The following is a 19,858-nucleotide window of genomic DNA, read 5'->3' as shown; positions in this document are numbered from 1 at the left end:
AAAGTGTTCCAGTAACAGACTCTGAGTGCTGGACTGAACCTGATCACACTGTTACAGACGGCTAGTTACCCTGTGGTGGACTGCTGACCTGTCCATGCATACATGCAGCCTTACAGTGTGTTTATCTGTGTGTTTCAGCATCATAATTAATCATAATTCATTAACATCATCATTAATGTTGTTCCAGGAGCATCACTGAAACTGGGCCGTCACCTTGTTGTGAAGCAGTGGAGACGTTTTCTGGCAGAAACATTTGAAAACAGAAGTCAGTGTGATTTTATTTTTTCAGGATGTTTCAGCTGCAGTTTGCTCAGGTTTAGGCAGCAGAACCACTCGGTTAGATTGAGGTTAGTTTGAGGAAAGTTTGGCCTTCAAATCAAATGTGAACCATGTGTTTGAGGGGCGGCCTCTCCCATTTGTGAACCCTCAGTACTGCCTCACTCAGCCAATACTAGACACACCCACTGTGGAAATCATCACTTTGACTGTTTCTCAGGTCAGGTTGAGGTTCAGCATTTAGCATTTCTCCACTCTTTTTTCCTGAGTGGCCACGTGATGTCACATGTGATTGGTTGGTTTGAATGGAGGTCCTGGAAGCACATTAGTTATGATGCTGTAGGAACAGCAGCACAGGGATATCAGCCTGTTAGTGGGAGCTCCATGTGGTGGTTCCTTCTGCCCTGTTTGTCCTTCTTATTGAAGTGAGCTGCTGAGAGCTCTCCACCTGCTCTCTGTAGCAATAATGTCAGTGTGACTCAGCACATGTTTGGAGGCACGTTTGACTGCTCAGCACATTTTGGGGCTGATGTTTGGGCTTCTATAATCTCTCAGTATAAAATATGGAGGCACAGAGTGCAGATTCCCTGAGTGGGCTGTTTCCTGCCTGATTGATTTCAGCGTCACAGGCAGGCGTGATGGAGGATACAGTTAAACTCAAAGACTTCCTGCCTGTGTTTCATTTCATGGGCTTTGAATCTCAGTAAATGTGCTTCTGCTCCTGTCCTGTTCAGCACCACCAGATTTGGAGTGTTTCTGTGTTAATGACTCATTAAGGTCAAAGCTGGCTGCTCTCACTCTGCCAGCTGGATTCTTGTGGAAGACCTGAGTAGGTCCAGAGGTACCGAGCTCTGCAGCCCATTGCTGCTCTGTGTGACAGGTAATGTAGTGATGGGGATATATGTCAGGACCTCCTCATTATGGAGGAGGTCCTGACATATATCCCCATCACTACATTACAACAGCTGAGAGTCTGAATCAAAAAAGCATAAAAATTAATTATTGATCCAGCAGCACAGAAACAGACAGACAGCAATCAGAAGAGAGAAGCTCCTGTCTCTTTAAGAAACACATCTGCGTACATCCACTTCCTGTCATATGATTACAGGTGAGGAAGAAACTGAAAGTATTCAGAGTTCAGACTCCATTTTACAGTCAGAGCAGGAGGAGGAAAACCAGGTGAGTGGGAGTCCAACCTTCTTCTTTTTCTACTGTCAGAGTCTCTGAGTGTCTCTGTGGACTGAAACTTTTTTATTTATTTATTTTTTTACAGTAAATACTTCAGCAGGATGCAGGTATAACAGCATTGTAAGTAAACCCAGTTTTTTCTAGTGTCATTATTAAATGTTCTATTCTACGTAGAGCCCTAATTAACAGTTATTTTCAAATTTCTGCGTGCGAACAATCTATAAGAACATTTTAAGTGTGAGTGCTGTGTGTGTGTGTGTGTGTGTGTGTCTTGTACAGACTTGTTTCTCTGGTTGTTGCTCTGCTCTCAGTCGGTGTTGCTGGTTTCTCTCTCAGACTGACTGAAGATGAGTGGTTTGGAGGAAGAGGAGGGCAGGGCAGGGTCTCCAGGATCCAGCTGTCTGTCTATGAAGAGTGATTTGTCCAAAGATTTTCCTCCAGACTTCAGTAATGAAGCGTCAGACTCAAAGTAAGAGCCTGTTTGTGCTGTAAATGTGAAGATGATTCATTGAGCAGGAATCAAAATGCTGCTGTCTGTTAGATCAGCTTCACTGAACTGTTGCATTCCCACTAACACAGCAAAGCTTCAGTGAGGATCAACATCAGGTTATTTTCCCACAGAGAAACTAGTTTGGACTGAAAACATCATCAAAGTCACTGAGAAACACATGAAGGAGTTCTTCTACCTGTTTGTATCTGTACACATGTGCAGCTCAATCTCTGTGAGGAATCATATATGAGTCACATATTAGATCCATCAAATCCCACATTAGAATACCTGAGGAATACAGTTATTACAGAGCACTGAGTCACAATGTTGGAGGTCAAAGGTCACATCTTCAGCTTGATTCTTGGTGTTTATGAGACAAACTGATGATAATAAAAAAAAAGTTTTAGCTCCCAGATTTAAAAAGATATTAATGTCACATGTTACATAAATATTGACACAAATCAGTTTTATTTACACTTCAGTTTAATTCTAATGACTTCAAATCCTTTAATAAACTCTCTGTGCAGTTTAATCCAATCAGAAACAGATCAGCCATTAATTGTAGATTAAAGATAATTATAATTGTGCTTCTTATTGAGATTGTGTTTCTAGTTGTTGAACAGGATGTGAAATGATGCTTGTGATTGTGTAAATATGGTGGGTTAAACATTTGGAAAAGCTCTTCTTGAAGCTCAGTATAGTAAAAGCCTGAAACTCAAATGGAACTTTATTCTCCTGTAAAAGTCCAAATGTAATGCTGAATGATTTGATTGGATTCAAGGAGATTTGACCAGTAAACAACCGCTGAGTTTCTCTGTGTGAGAAATGAAAGTAGAAACAAATGCAAAGCTAAATCATGTAAAGCTGATATTGAGTTCAAACTGGCACAGACACAGATTGATCTGAAGCCTCATTCTGAATTTAATGTCAGCAACACGTTTCAAAGAAAGCTGTGAGAGAAAAACTTTGTAATGCTAAAAATCACCTGGGCTGGATGTAGAAATGATGTGTGACAAAAAGCATGTGTGTGACTTTTCCCGTGCACAAACTGTTGTTCATGAAGGAGGAATGAGCAGTGAGAATGTGCAGACCTCATTCACACTTTAACCTCCTGAGACCTGAGCTCCTGTTTCTGAGGCATTTTTCATTTCTCCTACATATTTGTGATCACATGGACCTGATATGCAGATAAACTCAACTTCCTCTTTGAACAGGAAGTTGGATTTTGTTCCATGGTTGTTACATACTTTTGTAAAAATGTCCTCAGATGGGACGATGGCTTTATTTGATAGCATAACACAACAAAGTCAACATGGATGAACAAAGTCTAAAACACTATTGAGCAGAATGAAGTATGAGGTGCAGCAAAGCCTAAATGTAACGTCCCCATATGGACGCAGGGTCTGAGGAGGTTAAAGCAGGGCTGTCACATTCAGGGTCACTCAGGACCACTTTGGGAAATGAGAATCACACACACGCTTTGACTGGACACACAATGGAAGTGTCATAGATCCACATACAGTCTGGTCCACAGAAAGCCCTCAGCCAGACCATCAGAAAGTTTATGAGCCTTTATAAGATTGGATAAAGAAAAATGTTTGCCATGTAGTGCAGCTGTACCATACAGCCTTCTGCCCAAAGCTGGCTTCATAGAAAGCTAAAGCTCACATTTACAGCTCCATCAGTTTGAAATCAGACTGAGGAAACTTGAGCTTCTTCACTGATGTTTCTGCTGTCAAACAACTTGAGGCTGGAAACAGAGACTGAATGTGCAGATCCTGAAATGAGGAACGTCTCACAGCTGATGAGGTCAATTATTAACATGATTTGGTCTAAAAAGAGCATCCCAGAGAGGCTGTGGGCAGGAGGGGTGCTGAGGCTGCTGCAGCAGATAACAATCAATTCAGTCTGAATTCCAAACATTACCAACATGAACATATGAATAAAGTGAGAAACAAACACATTTGATGGCAAACAGAAGAACTGTGTAACTGAATCTATTCAAACTATTGTGAATGAGAGATTTGCTCACAGGGCAGGGAGGGGCTGTGTCATCTGTTCTCTCAGTGCTTTACTCCAACATTTCCACTTCAAACACATCAGTTCTTTCACAGCTACCATCAGGATTTGGGAGAAAAACACCAGCTGTTAGAAGCAGGAAAAGATTCACAGCTTTTTTCCTGCCAGGAAAGCAGCTCAGTGCCCAACAACATGAACATGTAAAAGAGCAGCTATGATTTTATTCTGTGTTTGTGTTTCCAGAGGTCAGCAGCACAGACACACAGCAGAGTCTTCAGTATCCAGCTGTCTGTCTATGAAGAGTGACCACTCCAAAGGTCTTCCTCCATTCTTCAGTAATGAACCTGGACCCCAGTGTGGAGAAAGATCCAGAACCAGAGCTGGACTGCAGACAGCCAGTCAGAGCAGCTGTGTACAAAGTAAGACTGAACATCTGTCTGCTGATGGACTCATTTCTGAAACCTGGACTTCTTGTTGTGATGTTCAGATATTAAAGAGTTTTCTTTCTCTTTGCTTTCATTGTTTTTCTGGTTGTTTAGCAGATCCTGGTCTGCAGGAGGTTTTAGAGGAACATAAGATCAGTCTGAGGAGGAGATGTGAACGTGTGACTGAAGGAAGTGATGAAACAGGAAGTAGAACCCTCCTGAACACGATCTACACTGAGCTCTACATCACAGAGGGACAGAGTGAAGAGCTTCATACCCAACATGAGGTGAGGCAGCTGGAGACAGCTTCCAGGAAGAAGACCCTCCATGACACTCCAATCAGGTGCCACGACATCTTTAAAGCCTTCCCTGACCAACAGAGACCCATCAGAGTGGTTCTGACCAACGGCGTCGCTGGTGTTGGAAAAACCTTCTCAGTGCAGAAGTTCACTCTGGACTGGGCAGAGGGCTTGGAGAACCAACATGTCAGTGTGGTGATTCTGCTTTCATTCAGGGAGCTGAACCTGATCCCAGATCAGCGGTACAGTCTTCTGGAGCTGCTCCATGTATTCCATCCAACATTACAGAAGGTCCCAGCAGAGAAGCTCGCTGTCTGTAAACTTCTGTTCATCTTTGACGGCCTGGATGAAAGCAGACTTTCACTGGATTTCACCAACAGGAAGCTCGTGTCTGATGTCACACAGAAGTCATCAGTCACTGTGCTGCTGACAAACCTCATCAAGGGGAATCTGCTTCCCTCGGCTCTCATCTGGATAACTTCCCGACCTGCAGCAGCCAATCAGATCCCTCCTAATCATGTCCACAGGTTCACTGAAGTACAAGGCTTCACTGATGCCCAGAAGGAGGAGTACTTCAGGAGGAGATTCAGTGATGAACAGCTGCCCAGCAGAATCATCTCCCACATGAAGACATCCAGGAGCCTCCACATCATGTGTAGAATCCCAGTCTTCTGCTGGATCACTGCTACAGTTCTGGAGCACATGTTGACTACAGAGCAGGGAGGAGAGCTGCCCAAGACCCTGACTGACATGTACTCACACTTCCTGCTGGTTCAGACAAAAAGGAAGAAGAACAAGTACCATGAGGGACATGAGACGAGTCCACAGGAGCTGATGGAGGCTAACGGGGAAGTTCTTCTGAAGCTGGGGAGGCTGGCGTTTGAACATCTGCAGAAAGGAAACATCATGTTTTATCAAGAAGACCTGGAGCAGTGTGGTCTGGATGTGACAGAGGCCTCGGTGTACTCAGGAGTTTGTACAGAGATCTTCAAAAGAGAGTGTGTGACCTTCCAGAAACCAGTCTACTGCTTTGTTCATCTGAGCATTCAGGAGTTTCTGGCTGCAGTCTACATGTTCCACTGTTTCACCAACAGGAAGACAAAGGTGATGGATGAATTCCTGGGGAACATTTTAAAAGAAAAAAAGCACAGTGACTCAAACCCAACATCATTCAAAGAGAAGATCTTTAGGTTCTTCAGATTCACTGATCAGAATTCAGTGATCACTGATTATCAAGTTAAAGCTCAGTGTTTCCAATTTCTGGACGTGTTTCTGATCAGAGTCATGGAGAAATCCTTCAAGAGTAAAAACGGCCACCTGGACCTGTTTGTTCGCTTCCTTCATGGCCTCTCTCTGGAGTCCAACCAGAGACTCTTAGGAGGTCTGCTGGGTCAGACAGAGAACAGCCCAGAAATCATCCAGAGAGCCATCAACAACCTGAAGGAGATGAACAGTGATCAAATCTCTCCTGATAGAAGCATCAACATCTTCCACTGTCTGATGGAGATGAAGGACCTCTCAGTACATCAGGAGATCCAAGAGTTCCTGAAGTCAGAGAACAGATCAATGAAGGAGCTCTCTGAGATCCAGTGCTCAGCTCTGGCCTACATGCTGCAGATGTCAGAGGAGGTTCTGGATGAGTTGTACCTGCAGAAGTACAACACATCAGTGGAGGGACGACGGAGACTGATCCCAGCTGTGAGGAACTGCAGGAAGGCTGAGTGAGTCCAGATGTGATTAACATTATCAGTTATTGCAGATTAGTAGTTCTTTAAATATTCACACTGTGACATTCTCATCATCCTTAAACAGTGTTCCAGGTGTTTGTTGTAAAAATAGCATCATACTTGTATTATTGTTACATGGAATAGGCGGCGGTTCATTTAAATCAGGCAGAGGGCAGCTTAAAAAAAAAAGTGGGAGGAAACTAAGGATTAAGTAAAATAGCATGCCATTTATTAAAAACAAATCAAATTAAAACAGGGCAAGCTTGGAATCCAGCAAATTATCCCATTCACATTTCAGTTTTTTTACTTCCCCATGGCCATTGCAACACAGTTCTCTCCCTTGTTGTTTTCTCCCATGGCCACTGGTGTATCAGCTCTGCTGGTTCTCCTCTTTCGCTTGGGTCCATTCCCTCAGTCCATGCTTTTATGGTTTCTCTCCATTTCTCTGTGTCCTCGCTGCAGCACCGTCTTGCTGCTTCCTCTGCTTGCTCATCCCTCTGCTGCTCCTCCATTCTTTATCAAGGTGCCCCAGCAGGTGGTGCCCATTCCCCTAATTGATGTGGCAGGAAGTCAAAACCCAACAATAAAAGCATGAAATAAATATGTTTAAAAACATGGAAATATTTAAAAAAAACAATAAAACACAAAACATTAAAATTACTTCTGCCACATCACATCCCCCCCACACTAAAATCTTCGCAGTCCCTGCCACACTCACCACTGAGTGTCAGATAGGGCATCAATTACAGTCTGGTCTCAGCAATTTTCTGATCCTGGGAGAACGTTAAAGCAAAAGGTGTTTGATATAGTCTCATTTCCACATTTAGGTAACCTGTTCATCACCTGATTTCTTGTCTAATTTAGCATAGCTTGCATAAGGGATCCTCACGTCACCGGCTACTCACAGTCAAGGACTGCTGGCGTCTCACCAGGTGTAGCCTGGGCTCCATGCTTCTCCTCAAGCACTGCTGCCCAGCAGCAACACAAGATCCTAAACCAAACACTCCCTGAGGCTCAGCTCCTTTGATGACGTCCCCATGATTGGACATTACCTAAATACATCTGTGCCAAATGAAACTCTTCCCCACACATCCCTTTCTCACAGACTTCAACCAGGTAAAACAGCAACCATTACATTCCATCATCTTCATCTTTAAGTCTTTCCAACAGAGCCTTTAATCTAAATGCATGGTTAGCACCAGGAACACAGATACTACAATCTTAGCTAACCTCCTTGGCTACCCCCAGCTGCCTCGAAACTGATCCTGCTGACAACGCCATTTGTTACGTGGAAGAGGGGGCGGTTCATTCAAAGCAGGCAGAGGGCAGCTTAAAAACAACAAAAAAACAACAACAACAAAAAAAAAGTGGGAGGCAACCAAGGAGTAAGTAAAAAGCATGCATTTATTAAAAACAAAAATAAAATTAAATCAGGGCAAGCTTGGAATCCAGCAAATCATTTGGTTTTATTTATCATTTTAAGCCATATGGATTATAGCTGTGGACTTAGCTGAGGCCCTTTACCTATTACCTTTTCTCCTATGACCAAATAAGGAAAGGTATTCCAAGACTTCCTGTCTTTGCTGAAAACTGGCTGAAACTGGTTCTAGGCATGGAGCATGGGCAATGTAAACCACGAGTTGGGGGTAGAACTCTGTGGTATATAAGCTAGGAACTAACATTGTTCTGGGAGAGAGACTGAGAGAACAAAGGATTGGCATTCCTCTCCCAAACATCCCGGAACATTTGTTAGACATTGTCTTCTATGTAAATAAAAGTTTATGTTATCACCCTGATAACATAAACCCAATCACCCAATCAACAAAAACGGTAAAAAACACTCATATGTCCAATAAAATGTATGTTTTCTCCTGAGACCTCTCACTATCACTCACTTGCACTTCTGTCAACAATCATTGTTATTCCTGGGACTGCTGTGAAACCATCCATCCATCCAATCACTTCCACTTATCCTGTTCAGGGTCGCGGGGGTCTGGAGCCTATCCCAGCTGACATAGGGCGAGACGCAGGGTGCACCCTGTACAGGTCGCCAGCCTGTTGCAGGGCCAACACAGAGAGACAGACAACATCCACACACACCTTCATGCTCTCATTCACACCTATGGGCAATTTAGAGTAGCCAATTAATCTAAGCCCAGTAAGTGCATGTCTTTGGAATGTGGGAGGAAACCCACGCAGACACGGGGAGAACATGCAAACTCCACACAGAGAGAGAGGCCTGGGCCAAAGTGGAATCAAACCCAGTGCCTGATATTACCATAATGACCCTAATATTGCCGAAAAGCACAGAGTCTCTGCTTTTTAGAAACCGTTTCAATTGAGTAAATGGTTCAAGAGCTACGGTAATTTAAAAACACACTGAAAAATCCTGTCGCTGACAACTGGTTCCAAATTAAAGGGTTAATCTCTGTCTCTCTTCCACAGCATGTCTTTTGTCCTGTCTCAGCCCAACCCGTCGTGGCAGATGACTGCCCCTCCCTGAGCCTGGTTCTGCCGGTGGCTTTTTCTTTTTCAAAGAAATATCTGAATGTGTGAATGAAACGTACTAACTTAAATAACTTTGTAGAAAGGCACTTTAGGAAGTTCAGTCCAAGTTCAGCTCATTTTGTATTAGTTTACAGTGCATATCTGCCACATCCATTATGGCGGACGTGCTGACGTGTCACAGCAACAGGCCCACTCGCTCAATGTGGCGTCTAGGTATATATGGCTTCCTTGCCTGTCCCTCCTGCACTTTCCTGCTTTGTGTCTCAGATGTTTAGTTCCTCCTCGGTCTCCTTTAGCAGTAACGATACTTGTAACATATGTAGCCTGTTTGTAGCCTTGGAGGCCAGACTCAGTGAATTGGAGACTCAGCTCCACACCCTGGAAAATCCTTTTCCTGGCCTGGTGTGAGGAGGAAGCGTAGTCCTAAAAAGAAGAGTCTTATGTAACCAATTTCCCGAGATACGAGAGCAGATTACATTTAATAGTGAGATAACTGATAGAACAACTGTGGGCCTAAGATCAGAAGAACCTGGTTCGTGGAGCCAAGGAATAAAGCAGTAATAATGAGCCGAACACAGAGATGAAATTGAGTAGCAACTCTTATATTGTTACATAATAAAAATAAAATTTGCCATGGCTTACAATCAATTAACTGAAAACCCCAAAACAAAAAAAAAGAAAATTGTGCACAAGTCCCACTAGGGATGAAAAAGGAAATTGTCCGTCTGAGTCTCTTATAGGGCTGCAACTAACGACTATTTTGATAGTCGATTAGTCATCGACTATTGAAACGATTAGTCGACTAGTCGGATTATGAATTGCATAATTATGAAATGGCACTTGTTTAGCTATCAGCTTTTACATTTAGCATTAGGTTATTTAAAATGTGGTAGTAACACATACTTCATTCAAAACCTTTAATCAGGTTTGCTGCTGATATGACTAACGGTCCATTTTTCCAACCATAAAAAAAATATATATAGTACTTTTTTGTCCCTGTAAAACAAAGTTTGCACAGTTTTACCAGTATCCCCCATCACTAAACGTGCGGCTGAATGCTATCCGATCTTTAACTCTGACGTCGTTTCTGGGTCCAAATGATTCTAAATAAACAGCAACGGTATAACCCAGGGGTCGGCAACCTGCGACTCCGGAGCCGTATGCGGCTCATCCAGGCTTAATGATGCGGGTCGTGGAAGTAAATTATCAGTATCCAGTTGAAGTGCATTTTGTTTTTCTCAGTTCGGTTTTTGTTGTAGTTTTAAATTGGAACATTAGTGTGATCTTGAAATATTAAAATAAAATCATTTTACTTATTTATTTTAGTTTCTCAATATATGCGTCACTCGCGGTAACCTATACCGGTTTCCAGTAGCGGCTACCGGCTTCCGCTATTATTTGCGGCTTTTCCGTGTAAACCGGGTTCAAATGGCTCTTTCCGGATTACGGGTTGCCGACCCCTGGTATAACCAATGACTGGTCACTATTAAAGATGATTCTAACATACCTTATCAACTGCAGCTATTTCCGCTTCTCTTTTTATCATCAGTAAAATCACACCTGAGTGTGTTTTTTTGGAGTTTTAGCAACCAGGGACACAGCATTGCGGCAACTTGATCACGTGACAGTTTGGACCAGGAAATGGAATTCTACGTCATCACTTAACAGCCGGATTGTGCATGTGTGAAGCTCGCCAGAGAAAGACGGACAGGAAGATGTCTCACTACGTAAAAAAAAAAAATCACCAGTAATAATAAACGACTATTGTCGACAATTAAATTCGTCATCGACTATTTTTATTGTCGATTATTGTCGACTATGTCGACTAATCGTTGCAGCCCTAGTCTCTTATGGGAAAGACAGCCCGTGTTGCAGGTGTACTGGGTATGCCGAGTCTGTCTGAATGGTCTGTATGTGTATATGTGTGTACTTGACTCTTTCCTTCTCTGGATCTGGGTCTTTCTCCAAAGTCCTTTCAGCTCGCCATCGAATTGGATCGGAATCTCGCTGGGTCCTCAAGACTGTTTTTCTTGTCCACTCAAAAAACCTGACCTACAGATAAGGTCATACATGTATATGTCCATTACTTCATATTCTTAGATGCATCATTAAAGATTCAAAATCAACATATCTATTGAATTTAACCTTGGTCATATGTCCTCAGTCAGTTAAATATCTGTTTTAGTTGTACAACATTCAGCAATTCAAAACTAATCAAACATGAGAACTAAATATTAAAGCACTCATATTACTTACTGTTCGTGTGAACAATGTTCTACTAAGTTACAATTCAAATCAATCTTGTGAAAAGTTATCACAACCTGAATAAACAAACAATTTTAAACAAAACGAGTACACATACAAGTTGGTTTAGAGGTATCAAAGAAGTGTGCTTAATTTCTTCCCTTGCATTACAGGCCTATTAATACAATAGAGAAACTGCACCAAAAATTGCCCTCTAACCTGCTTTAATTTACAAAGGAGGAATAGAGTTCCCCTATAATTTGAGCTTACAAAACACATTAAGCAACAACACACAACTACAACTCTTCTTAGCATACATTACAATACATTAATCACAGTGACTGCGGCCTACTCGCAGCTACACATTCAGTTTGCACTTATTTCACCATAGCTCACTCATTAGCTTTAATTCCAGCAGCCGAAACAAGCTAGCTGAAGCCAAACGAAATGTGGTTCTCACTGTTGCTCTGGATTTCAAACGGAGTTTGTTAGCTTCGGCTCATCCACAGCTCCCAAAGTGAACGGCAAAACCAGCTGCTGTAACTCGTCTCCCTTTGCCGAATCACTCTCTCCTGAACTCGCAGCAAGTAAGCTAATTGCTTCTGGCTTTCTCTTCACTTTATCAACCGAAATGTTCTCCCTTCAGCATGTAGCTACCTTCTCCATTTGCGCCTCGATTTCACCCTCCGCTTCTGAGCGTGATTCCTGATTGGCTGCTGAACAGGGTCGGATCGCATACACTGAACGATGCATTCAAGTGCAGTAGGGCATTTGAAATTTAAGCATACACTCCTATTAATTCCATTTTCCTTTCATTAGTCAGTTTTGTCACGTGGGCTACACAGAGCTCTGTTGAGCCAAGTATTCCTTTCACTTTAACTATTAATGCCTTCATTAAATTCTTCACAAATAAAATTTGAACCATTATTAAAAAAAAAATTCATAACCATCTCACAGACGTATCTTTATGTTCAGCTACTTTCAGTACTGCTGATATTTATTTAGACTCTTTCTCTCTGATCGATTTTTCCGTGTTAACTTCAATAGTTACCTCATCCAAACCAGCAACATGTTTATTAGACCCCATTCCTACAAGACTGCTCAAACAAGTCCTTCCATTAATTAATGCTTCAATCTTAAAAATGATCAATCTATCTTTATTAATGGGCTACGTACCACATGCTTTTATGGTGGTAGTAATTAAACCATTACTTCAGAAGGCATCACTCGACTCAGCTGTCTTAGTTAATTATAGGCCAATCGCCTTAATAGTCCTGAATAATCAGGCCCCATTTTAGCTTAAAGACCTCATAGTCCCATATCACCCCAACAGAGCACTTCACTCTCAGACTGCTGGCTTACTTGTGGTTCCTCAGATACTTAAGAGTAGAATGGGAGGCAGAGTCTTCAGCTTTCAGGCCCCTCTTCTGTGGAACCAGCTCCCAGCTTGGATTCAGGAGACAGACAACCTCTCTATTTTTAAGATTAGGCTTAAAACTGGTACCAGTCAAAGTTTCCAGCTGAGGTAAATGACTTTTATCATATAACAAAGTGGGTCTTCTTTCCTCTTTAATTTGATATTGTTTATGGCATTTTATCTCAATTTTGTAATTTTATTCTAAGAACAGCAAATGAGCTGCTACACTCTGTGTGAGAGAGGTCATGCTGGAGGACCATGATCATTATTATTATTATTATTATTAAAAAGTCTGTCATGTTTTCCTATCTTTGGTTGTTCTCTGTGTTCTGTTTCTAAATCACTTTAAGTTGCTTTTCTTGTGTTTCAGACTTTCTGACTGTGGACTCTCAGAGACTCACTGTGAAGTTGTAGCTTCAGCTCTGAAGTCCACCCCCTCCCATCTGACATATCTGAACCTGAGCAGGAACAACCTGCAGGATTCAGGAGTGAAGCTGTTGTCTGCTGGATTGGAGAGTCCAAACTGTAAACTGGAAACTCTGAGGTGAGTTCACTGACTGTTGCTGATTTATGAAAAAGTTATGAAAAATGAGTTATGAAAAATGGAGATACAGAGTTTTTAGGTTACAACAAATGTTCTGAGCTGATAGAAAAAGGATCACAAAGAGTTTAATCTACAGAGCAGAGACACGTGTGCTGATTAACACCGATCATATCTTGTTCTTTAATAAAAACAGATCAAAACCATAACCATTAATTCATCTGATCTCAGCTCTGACCACGTCTTATTTTCATTTACATGTTGGGAATTATTCAGAGTGAAGCCTCGTTTCAATAAGGAGATTAGAGTCAGGAGTAAAAGCTAAACTTACTGCAGTAATACGAGCCTGTGTAATCAAACTATGTTGGCCGTTAGACTCCAGTGAGTACTGACCTCATAGAGCTGTATGCTGAACTCTAAGTAGAACTATATGCTGTACTTACATCAGTGTACCTGTTTGAGAGGATGACAGCAGAATCAGGTGTGATGTATGAAGCCTCAGCAGCAGGAGGCCAGCAGCCCCATTGTTAAAGAGAGGAGAATGATTCTCTGTGGAGCTTCTGAAGCAGCAGCAGCTTTCTAAAGGAGCGGCCCGAGTACTGCTGAGGGCTTAGACTCCATCTGAGCAGCACTCACACGACTGAAAGCAACACAGCTACTGCAGACAAAGCAGTGCTTTGAGTGTGTGTGAGAGGAAACGCTCTGCAGAGTAATATAATATTAAAAGTGTGCACTTTAAACACTTTGTCCAGTAAGTCTGGAAAAGACCTGCTTTATTATTGAAGATGAAGCTAAATGAAGACAGGAAAGAAAGCGTTAACAGACTCATCAATATCACAACTCTATCACTGAGACATGGGAGAATCTGATGGATTATAATTATTTCATCAAAGTTTCAAATCTGATTTTAGTTTTGATTCTTCAGCTGCAGCCTCTGTAGTGTTTAACGGTCTGAGAAAATAAAACCAGAATTCAAATGTAGGCTTGGACTACATGCAAAGCTGATCAGAGGTAAGCAAATACAGTGTAGGTGTCCTGTTTTAGGATCATTAATTATTGCTTATAAAACAATCAAACTGCTTGCAGCCAACAGCAAATACTCAATGAACAAAGTTTCATCTAAGAATCTACTGATGCTCATCACTTCTGTGTAGTTCTCACTGACCTGTTGTAGCAGCTTTTGTGGTTGGATGTGTTGTGATACACACAGGTACAGAGATGGCACCGTCTGAACAGGGACTCAAACCAGCAACCTGCAGGTCACTAGTTGGCTGCTCAAACTTTCAGTCTTCATCTCAACAAAGTCGCCCACCAATAATTTTTAGCTGCCCACCCAAACATAGCAGTCTAGATCTGGCCCTGCTTGGATGAGGCTCTCTGGGGACGGCTGTTGCACAAATGAGTGTGAAAGGCAGAATGACAGAATGGCTCTGAGTTTGAAAGGACAGAAAACAGGAAGTGATGCGCTCACAAAGGCGGGTAAGATTATTGGAACAGCTGATGAGGACAGAATTGAGTTTGACGGTGTGGGAAAGAGGAAATGATGGAAAGAAGAGAGAAGCAGCCCAATGACAGGAATGCAGGTCAGCAGGTAGATCTTCATGATTGAACTGAGCCAAAAACTTCATCTGGATGCTGTGTGTAGAAAGCTGACATGATTATGATTCACAGTATCAGAAGGACAAATTCATGCTCCTCATTGATAGAAAAGCTCATTGATTAGGTCATAATAATGTTGAGCTGCACATTTAAAACCTGAACATATCTGATTGATCATCAATGATTTGATCTCTTTGTTTTATTCTTTGTTCAGATTGAGGAGCTGCAGCCTGTCAGAGATCAGCTGTGTGTCTCTGAGCTCAGCTCTGAAGTCCAACCCCTCCCATCTGAGAGAGCTGTGGCTGGGTGACGACAAGCTGCAGGATTCAGGAGTGAAGCAGCTGTGTGGTTTTCTGGAGAGTCCAGAATGTAGACTGCAGACTCTGAGGTCAGTTCACTGACTGTGTTTCTATTCTCTGTCTTATCTGCTTATTTACCAAGTGAACCTCATTTGTCTTCAGACATAACTTCCCTTCAACATGGAAATTTCTTCTTCTTCATCTTGTTTTCTTGTCTGAAATGAAGTGTGTTTTGATGAAAGGCGAGTGTGTCAGTGATGGTGATAAATGCCTTATTTCAGACACACAGGTCCAGCTCAGAACAAAAAGAAAAGTGTAAAAAGCAGCAGAAAGATGTTTGTGTCCTCATGTTTCCACAAACAAGAACAATATCTGCTGTCACTGTGAGCATGCTCAGTTAAGGCCGTTATGACACATCTTTAGAAGTGCTCCACACATAGACTGTATAAAGAGGACGGCAGGCTCTAAACAGCCATTTGATCAGCATCTGTTCTAGGGATGGACATGATTTTTACAATAATATTCATCAAGTCCTAAACAATCTCCATGTTTTATGCTAAAATTTGTCTAAAGATATGTGTGTACATATTTTCTTTGGCTGGTAGAATGTAATGCACCATTACTGCCAGAAGGTGGCAGTCATACACCATTACTACCAAATGAATGCTTCTAATTTCTAATGAAGAGTCTCATCTGTGTACAAAAGATCCTCTGAACTCAGATCAGTTTAAAATGAGAAAGTTTACTTGATGCAGAAATATTTCTGTTTCTGTTCATTTCAATGTGATTTCACAAATAATGTCTGATCATTGATATTGATCCTACAGAGCAGCATGTGATTGATCTGTATTGACATGAAAAGATGGATAAATGTTGTGCTGACATTTATATGATGTGTGTTTAAGGCTGACATGATGATGATCCACAATAACAGAAGCACAAAGTCGCTCTTCTCATTTCAGAGAAAAGTTCATTGATTAGGACACAGTAATGCTGAGCTGCACATTTCACACCTGAACACATCTGAGTGCATCATCATTGATTTTATCTGCATCTTTTATTCTTTTTCAGTTTGTATGGATGCAGTTTGACAAAGATCAGCTGTTCATCTTTGGCTGCAGCTCTGAAGTCCAACCCCTCCCATCTGAAAAGTCTGTACCTGAACGGAAACAACCTGCAGGATCCAGATGTGAAGCAGCTGTTTGATCTTGAAAAGAGTCCACACTGTAGTCTGAAGTATCTGAGGTCAGTAGAGGGTTGTAGTGAGTCTGTGTTGCTCTCAGCAGTATTGTACTAAACACAGTTAGTATGAAAGATCCAGTGTTTCCTGAAAAGCTGCAGCCTTCTCAGTGGCTGCTTTCCTCAGTGAAGCTGTGAGAGGAGAATGGTGACAGACACACAACAGTCAGCCAATCAGATCAGCCAGAAGCTTGTTGTGATCATGTGTTTGAGGTGATGTGAAGACGACTGCTTTTGTGTTCATGTCTCCAGGAAATAAAGCTGGATTCCAGCTCACAGCCTTACATGTATAGAGACAGTGGTCCTCATTCATCACATCTGATCTCACACTGTTTGTTCTCTCATTTCAACACTAAACAGCTGATCAGTTTCTTCTAACAGCTCTGAGATCAGTCTGACTGAAGCCTGCAGATCACTGGCTCTTATTTCAGAGAACCATCATTATATTTAGTAACCATGTGGTCTTTCTACAGAGCAGAACCTCTGTTAAAGTCCAGGAGTCACATTTGTGTGTGTGTCCTTGTGCAGTAAATCCATCAGTGACGTGTTTGTGCAGTAATGAAGCGTTCAGGACTCTCAGCAGTTTGTTTCCACTGTGGACTTGAGTGAAAACTGCAGAGGAAACAGAATTGATGCTAAAAGTCTCTGCAGGTCTGTGAGCTTCCAGCTCAGCGTGTTCACTACAACATGTTAACATGAGAGCTGAGAGGAAGCTGGATACACTCCACAGCTGCTCCACTGCTGCTCTTTATACTGGACGTGCTGCATCACTGACTGACAGCTGATGGAGAGTCTCTGGAAACACTCATTAATCACCTCTGCTCCTTCTTCTCTCTGCAGGTGGTGGTGATGATCTTTGTCCTGATGAGAGTGAGCAGGACGGTGTGTGTGCTGAGAGAGGATGAGCTGTGTCCTGATGATCCAGAGTCCTCCATCATCCCCATGTGTTCCTCTGGATCTTCTGATGGACTTTGTGTCTCCATTAAAGGACAAAGAAAAGTTAGCTGTATTTCTGTACAGAAAATAAGTTTGATCATATTTTTCTTTCTTAATAAGATCGTCTGTATGCGATTTGAATAGAACTTGGTTGTTTGTCCAAATGCTGAGGTCTGTAACTTTCTTAATATTGGACCAGTGAACAGTGGAAATGTGTCAGTTATTGCAGCTCTCACCTGTCACTCTGGAGAACAACATAAATTCAGTGTGCAACAAGTTTAAGGTCATTAAGTCCAGCTTGGAGAACATTAAAAGAAGATTTGAGGCTTTCATGGCTGCTTGTGGAGAACCTGCGATACAATCCAATATCTGCATATAAATGTACAGAACAATGAGTTAAAGATGAAAGAATATTATTACTATGAAGTGCAAAAAGAAGTGGAGCTAGAGGGAAACTGGTGGGAAAGCTTCAGTAATGGGTAAAGTCTCTAAATAATCATGAAGTAAGCAGCTTGATCACAGATCCAGATTTGACTCAATAAAGAACACAAGAGTCCAAGCAGCAAAAGTCCTGTCAGAAGAAGGCTGTGGAAACTCAGAAGATGAGGAGCGTCTCTAAAGCTCTTCTCAGGAGGAGAAACAGGACAGTCGGGGTGGGCTCAGACAGAGCAGCATTTCACAGTGGATGATGGAGAAAAGTCCAGTTCACTGATGAAGTCCACTTAGAGACAAGTGTCAGTAACAGAAGGGTGAATGTAAGGAGAGCAACAGGAGAGAAGGAGACCACAGAGGGTCAAAGCCACATGGAGATTCAAGTCCAAGCAAAGAGAAGCAGCACTCCATCCTTCAGAGACATGCCTTACTATCATGATGAATGTTTGTGGAGAGGATTGATGCAGCAGGATACTGAGCCCAAACACAGCTCAGCCCTTTAAGAAATCCTTGAAGACCAAAGAAGAGCAGGGAGTGCTGACAGTCATGGACTTTCCTCCACAGTCACCTGACCTCAACCCCACTGAACATTTCTGAAGACTGAGGAAGAAAAACATTCCTGACATGGAAACAAAAACCACAATCTCCCTCATCAGCTTCCTCTAACAAACCTCATTGTGAACATTCAGATTTCACTGGTTCCAAACATCTTCTCCACAGCTGACTTCCTGTCTGAGGGGGTTTGTCAGGTGGCTCATTGGAGATCAGCTCTCTGCTGTCACCCTTCTGTTGTTTCTTCCCGCTGTGACGTCGAGCTTCACCTCTGATCGGGAAAGTTGACACATGAGAACAGACGGTCAGTTGTGATGTCACACTGTCAGAGGTGATGTCACCACACTGAGTTCCCTCAGCGCACCGTGTGCCTCACATTACACAAAGATTACACAATTTACAGTTCAGAGTTTTTATGATGGAGCAGAGAGAAATGATTTTTCATTGGAAGTGAATCCTGAGCAAACAATCCAACTTTCTTCTAGTTCCAAGTTTCCTCAGTTTAAATCTGCACCTGATTCAGATTCAGGTCTTTGATGATGAACCTCTGATTTCTCAGAGGAAATCAATGTTTCTCCATCTGAAGAGAACCCTCGTCTTCAATCTGTGCTTCCATTTAGTCAACAACTAAAAGTTTTCTCACTTTATATCCACAGCTGATCAAATATGAGACATGATGAGTTTAATGTAATAGTGTGCAAACTGTCATCAAGGAAAAAAGATTAATCTGAAATATGAAACTGATTTCTTTGCTTCCTCTTTTTACCAACAACTGCTGCACTGTTTGTTCATGTTGACAGGATTCTATTTTTTTTCAGTTTTTTGTTGTTTTTGCTGAATTGACGAATTGTGAACATTAACCCTTAAGAGTCCTGTTGGGGTTTTATTTTTTTACCCAAAGAATAAAATGACAAATGTTTAAAAGTAAACTCCAGGAAATTAATTAATAAACAGTGGCTGAAGCAAACATGAGACAATTTAATAAACAGATACATTAGACATTAGAAAGTGCCAGACTAAATTCCCAGTCTCAGTGTATCTTATCTTGAAGATTCGGCCACAGTACATACAATTAAAACATCCCCATGTTCTGCTATTAATCCGGATAAGATTGCTTTGTATTGATTAATTGAAACATCAGGGAGAAGATGTGCTTTTTGGCTTTATCGCTGATGGAAGGAATCTGAGTCATGAAAACCAGCACTGGACAAGCCCAATGATGAAGGCCAACTGGGAGCAGCCACACTCTGTGTGTAGATAGTGGCAGTATAAAGATGTTATGGTTAGTGAGGAACACGGGCTCAGAGGGGGAGGGAGAGTCCCACATGTGCATGTGTGTGATATCTTCTGAATCTTTAATATATTAAATGTCTTAATTTTTTCATTAAAGTGTTTCAGGTTTCTTCCTTCACAAATAAATGAACACGTCTTACCAGCCCACACACATTTCAAGAAAAGTCTGTACAGAATTTCAAAAATCTTTTAAATTACAAACTTATTCAAGGAAACTGATGAGACATGCAAGACTGTGTCACTGTGGGTTCTTATGGGTTAAGATGTGTCCTTATGAAACTGCCTCTGTCCACATGCTGCTTATATTCTGGTCCTTAAAATGCCACAAATAAATAAATAAGGACTCATTATCTTTCTCTCTGTCTGGATGTTTG

The 19,858-nt window shown here is 41.8% G+C and overlaps 1 protein-coding gene across 3 annotated transcripts; it reads left to right on the top strand.

Annotated features, from left to right (window-relative positions):
- Window positions 1-1,428: 1,428 nt before the first annotated feature.
- LOC115778031 (NACHT, LRR and PYD domains-containing protein 12-like) lies at window positions 1,429-19,504 on the top strand. 3 transcript variants are annotated; one of them, XM_030726051.1, is made up of 9 exons: window positions 1,429-1,455; window positions 1,550-1,584; window positions 1,776-1,933; window positions 4,217-4,392; window positions 4,516-6,418; window positions 12,964-13,137; window positions 14,948-15,121; window positions 16,104-16,277; window positions 17,112-19,504. In XM_030726051.1, the coding sequence occupies exons 3-9, from the start codon at window positions 1,812-1,814 to the stop codon at window positions 17,119-17,121; spliced, it is 2,733 nt and encodes a 910-aa protein (XP_030581911.1). In that variant the 5' UTR covers window positions 1,429-1,455; window positions 1,550-1,584; window positions 1,776-1,811; the 3' UTR covers window positions 17,122-19,504. The 3 variants fall into 3 exon arrangements, with proteins under 3 accessions (XP_030581911.1, XP_030581909.1, XP_030581910.1); XM_030726049.1 differs by having other exon boundaries at window positions 4,513-6,418; XM_030726050.1 differs by having other exon boundaries at window positions 1,430-1,455; window positions 1,801-1,933; window positions 4,513-6,418.
- Window positions 19,505-19,858: the final 354 nt, after the last annotated feature.

This window comes from Archocentrus centrarchus, unplaced genomic scaffold, assembly GCF_007364275.1.
Source record: "Archocentrus centrarchus isolate MPI-CPG fArcCen1 unplaced genomic scaffold, fArcCen1 scaffold_96_ctg1, whole genome shotgun sequence".
In the NCBI taxonomy this organism is placed as follows: domain Eukaryota; kingdom Metazoa; phylum Chordata; class Actinopteri; order Cichliformes; family Cichlidae; genus Archocentrus; species Archocentrus centrarchus.
Note: the sequence above shows the minus strand (reverse complement) of the source record. Positions and strands in the feature narration are given on the sequence as shown.

Bases quoted from the DNA above. Each gene is read 5' to 3' on its own strand.
- LOC115778031 (XM_030726049.1), top strand. From the start codon at position 1,812: ATGAGTGGTTTGGAGGAAGAGGAGGGCAGGGCAGGGTCTCCAGGATCC. The intron at 6,419-12,963 runs GTGAGTCCAGAT...CTTGTGTTTCAG, and splicing joins AGGAACTGCAGGAAGGCTGA to ACTTTCTGACTGTGGACTCT. The intron at 15,122-16,103 runs GTCAGTTCACTG...ATTCTTTTTCAG, and splicing joins TGTAGACTGCAGACTCTGAG to TTTGTATGGATGCAGTTTGA.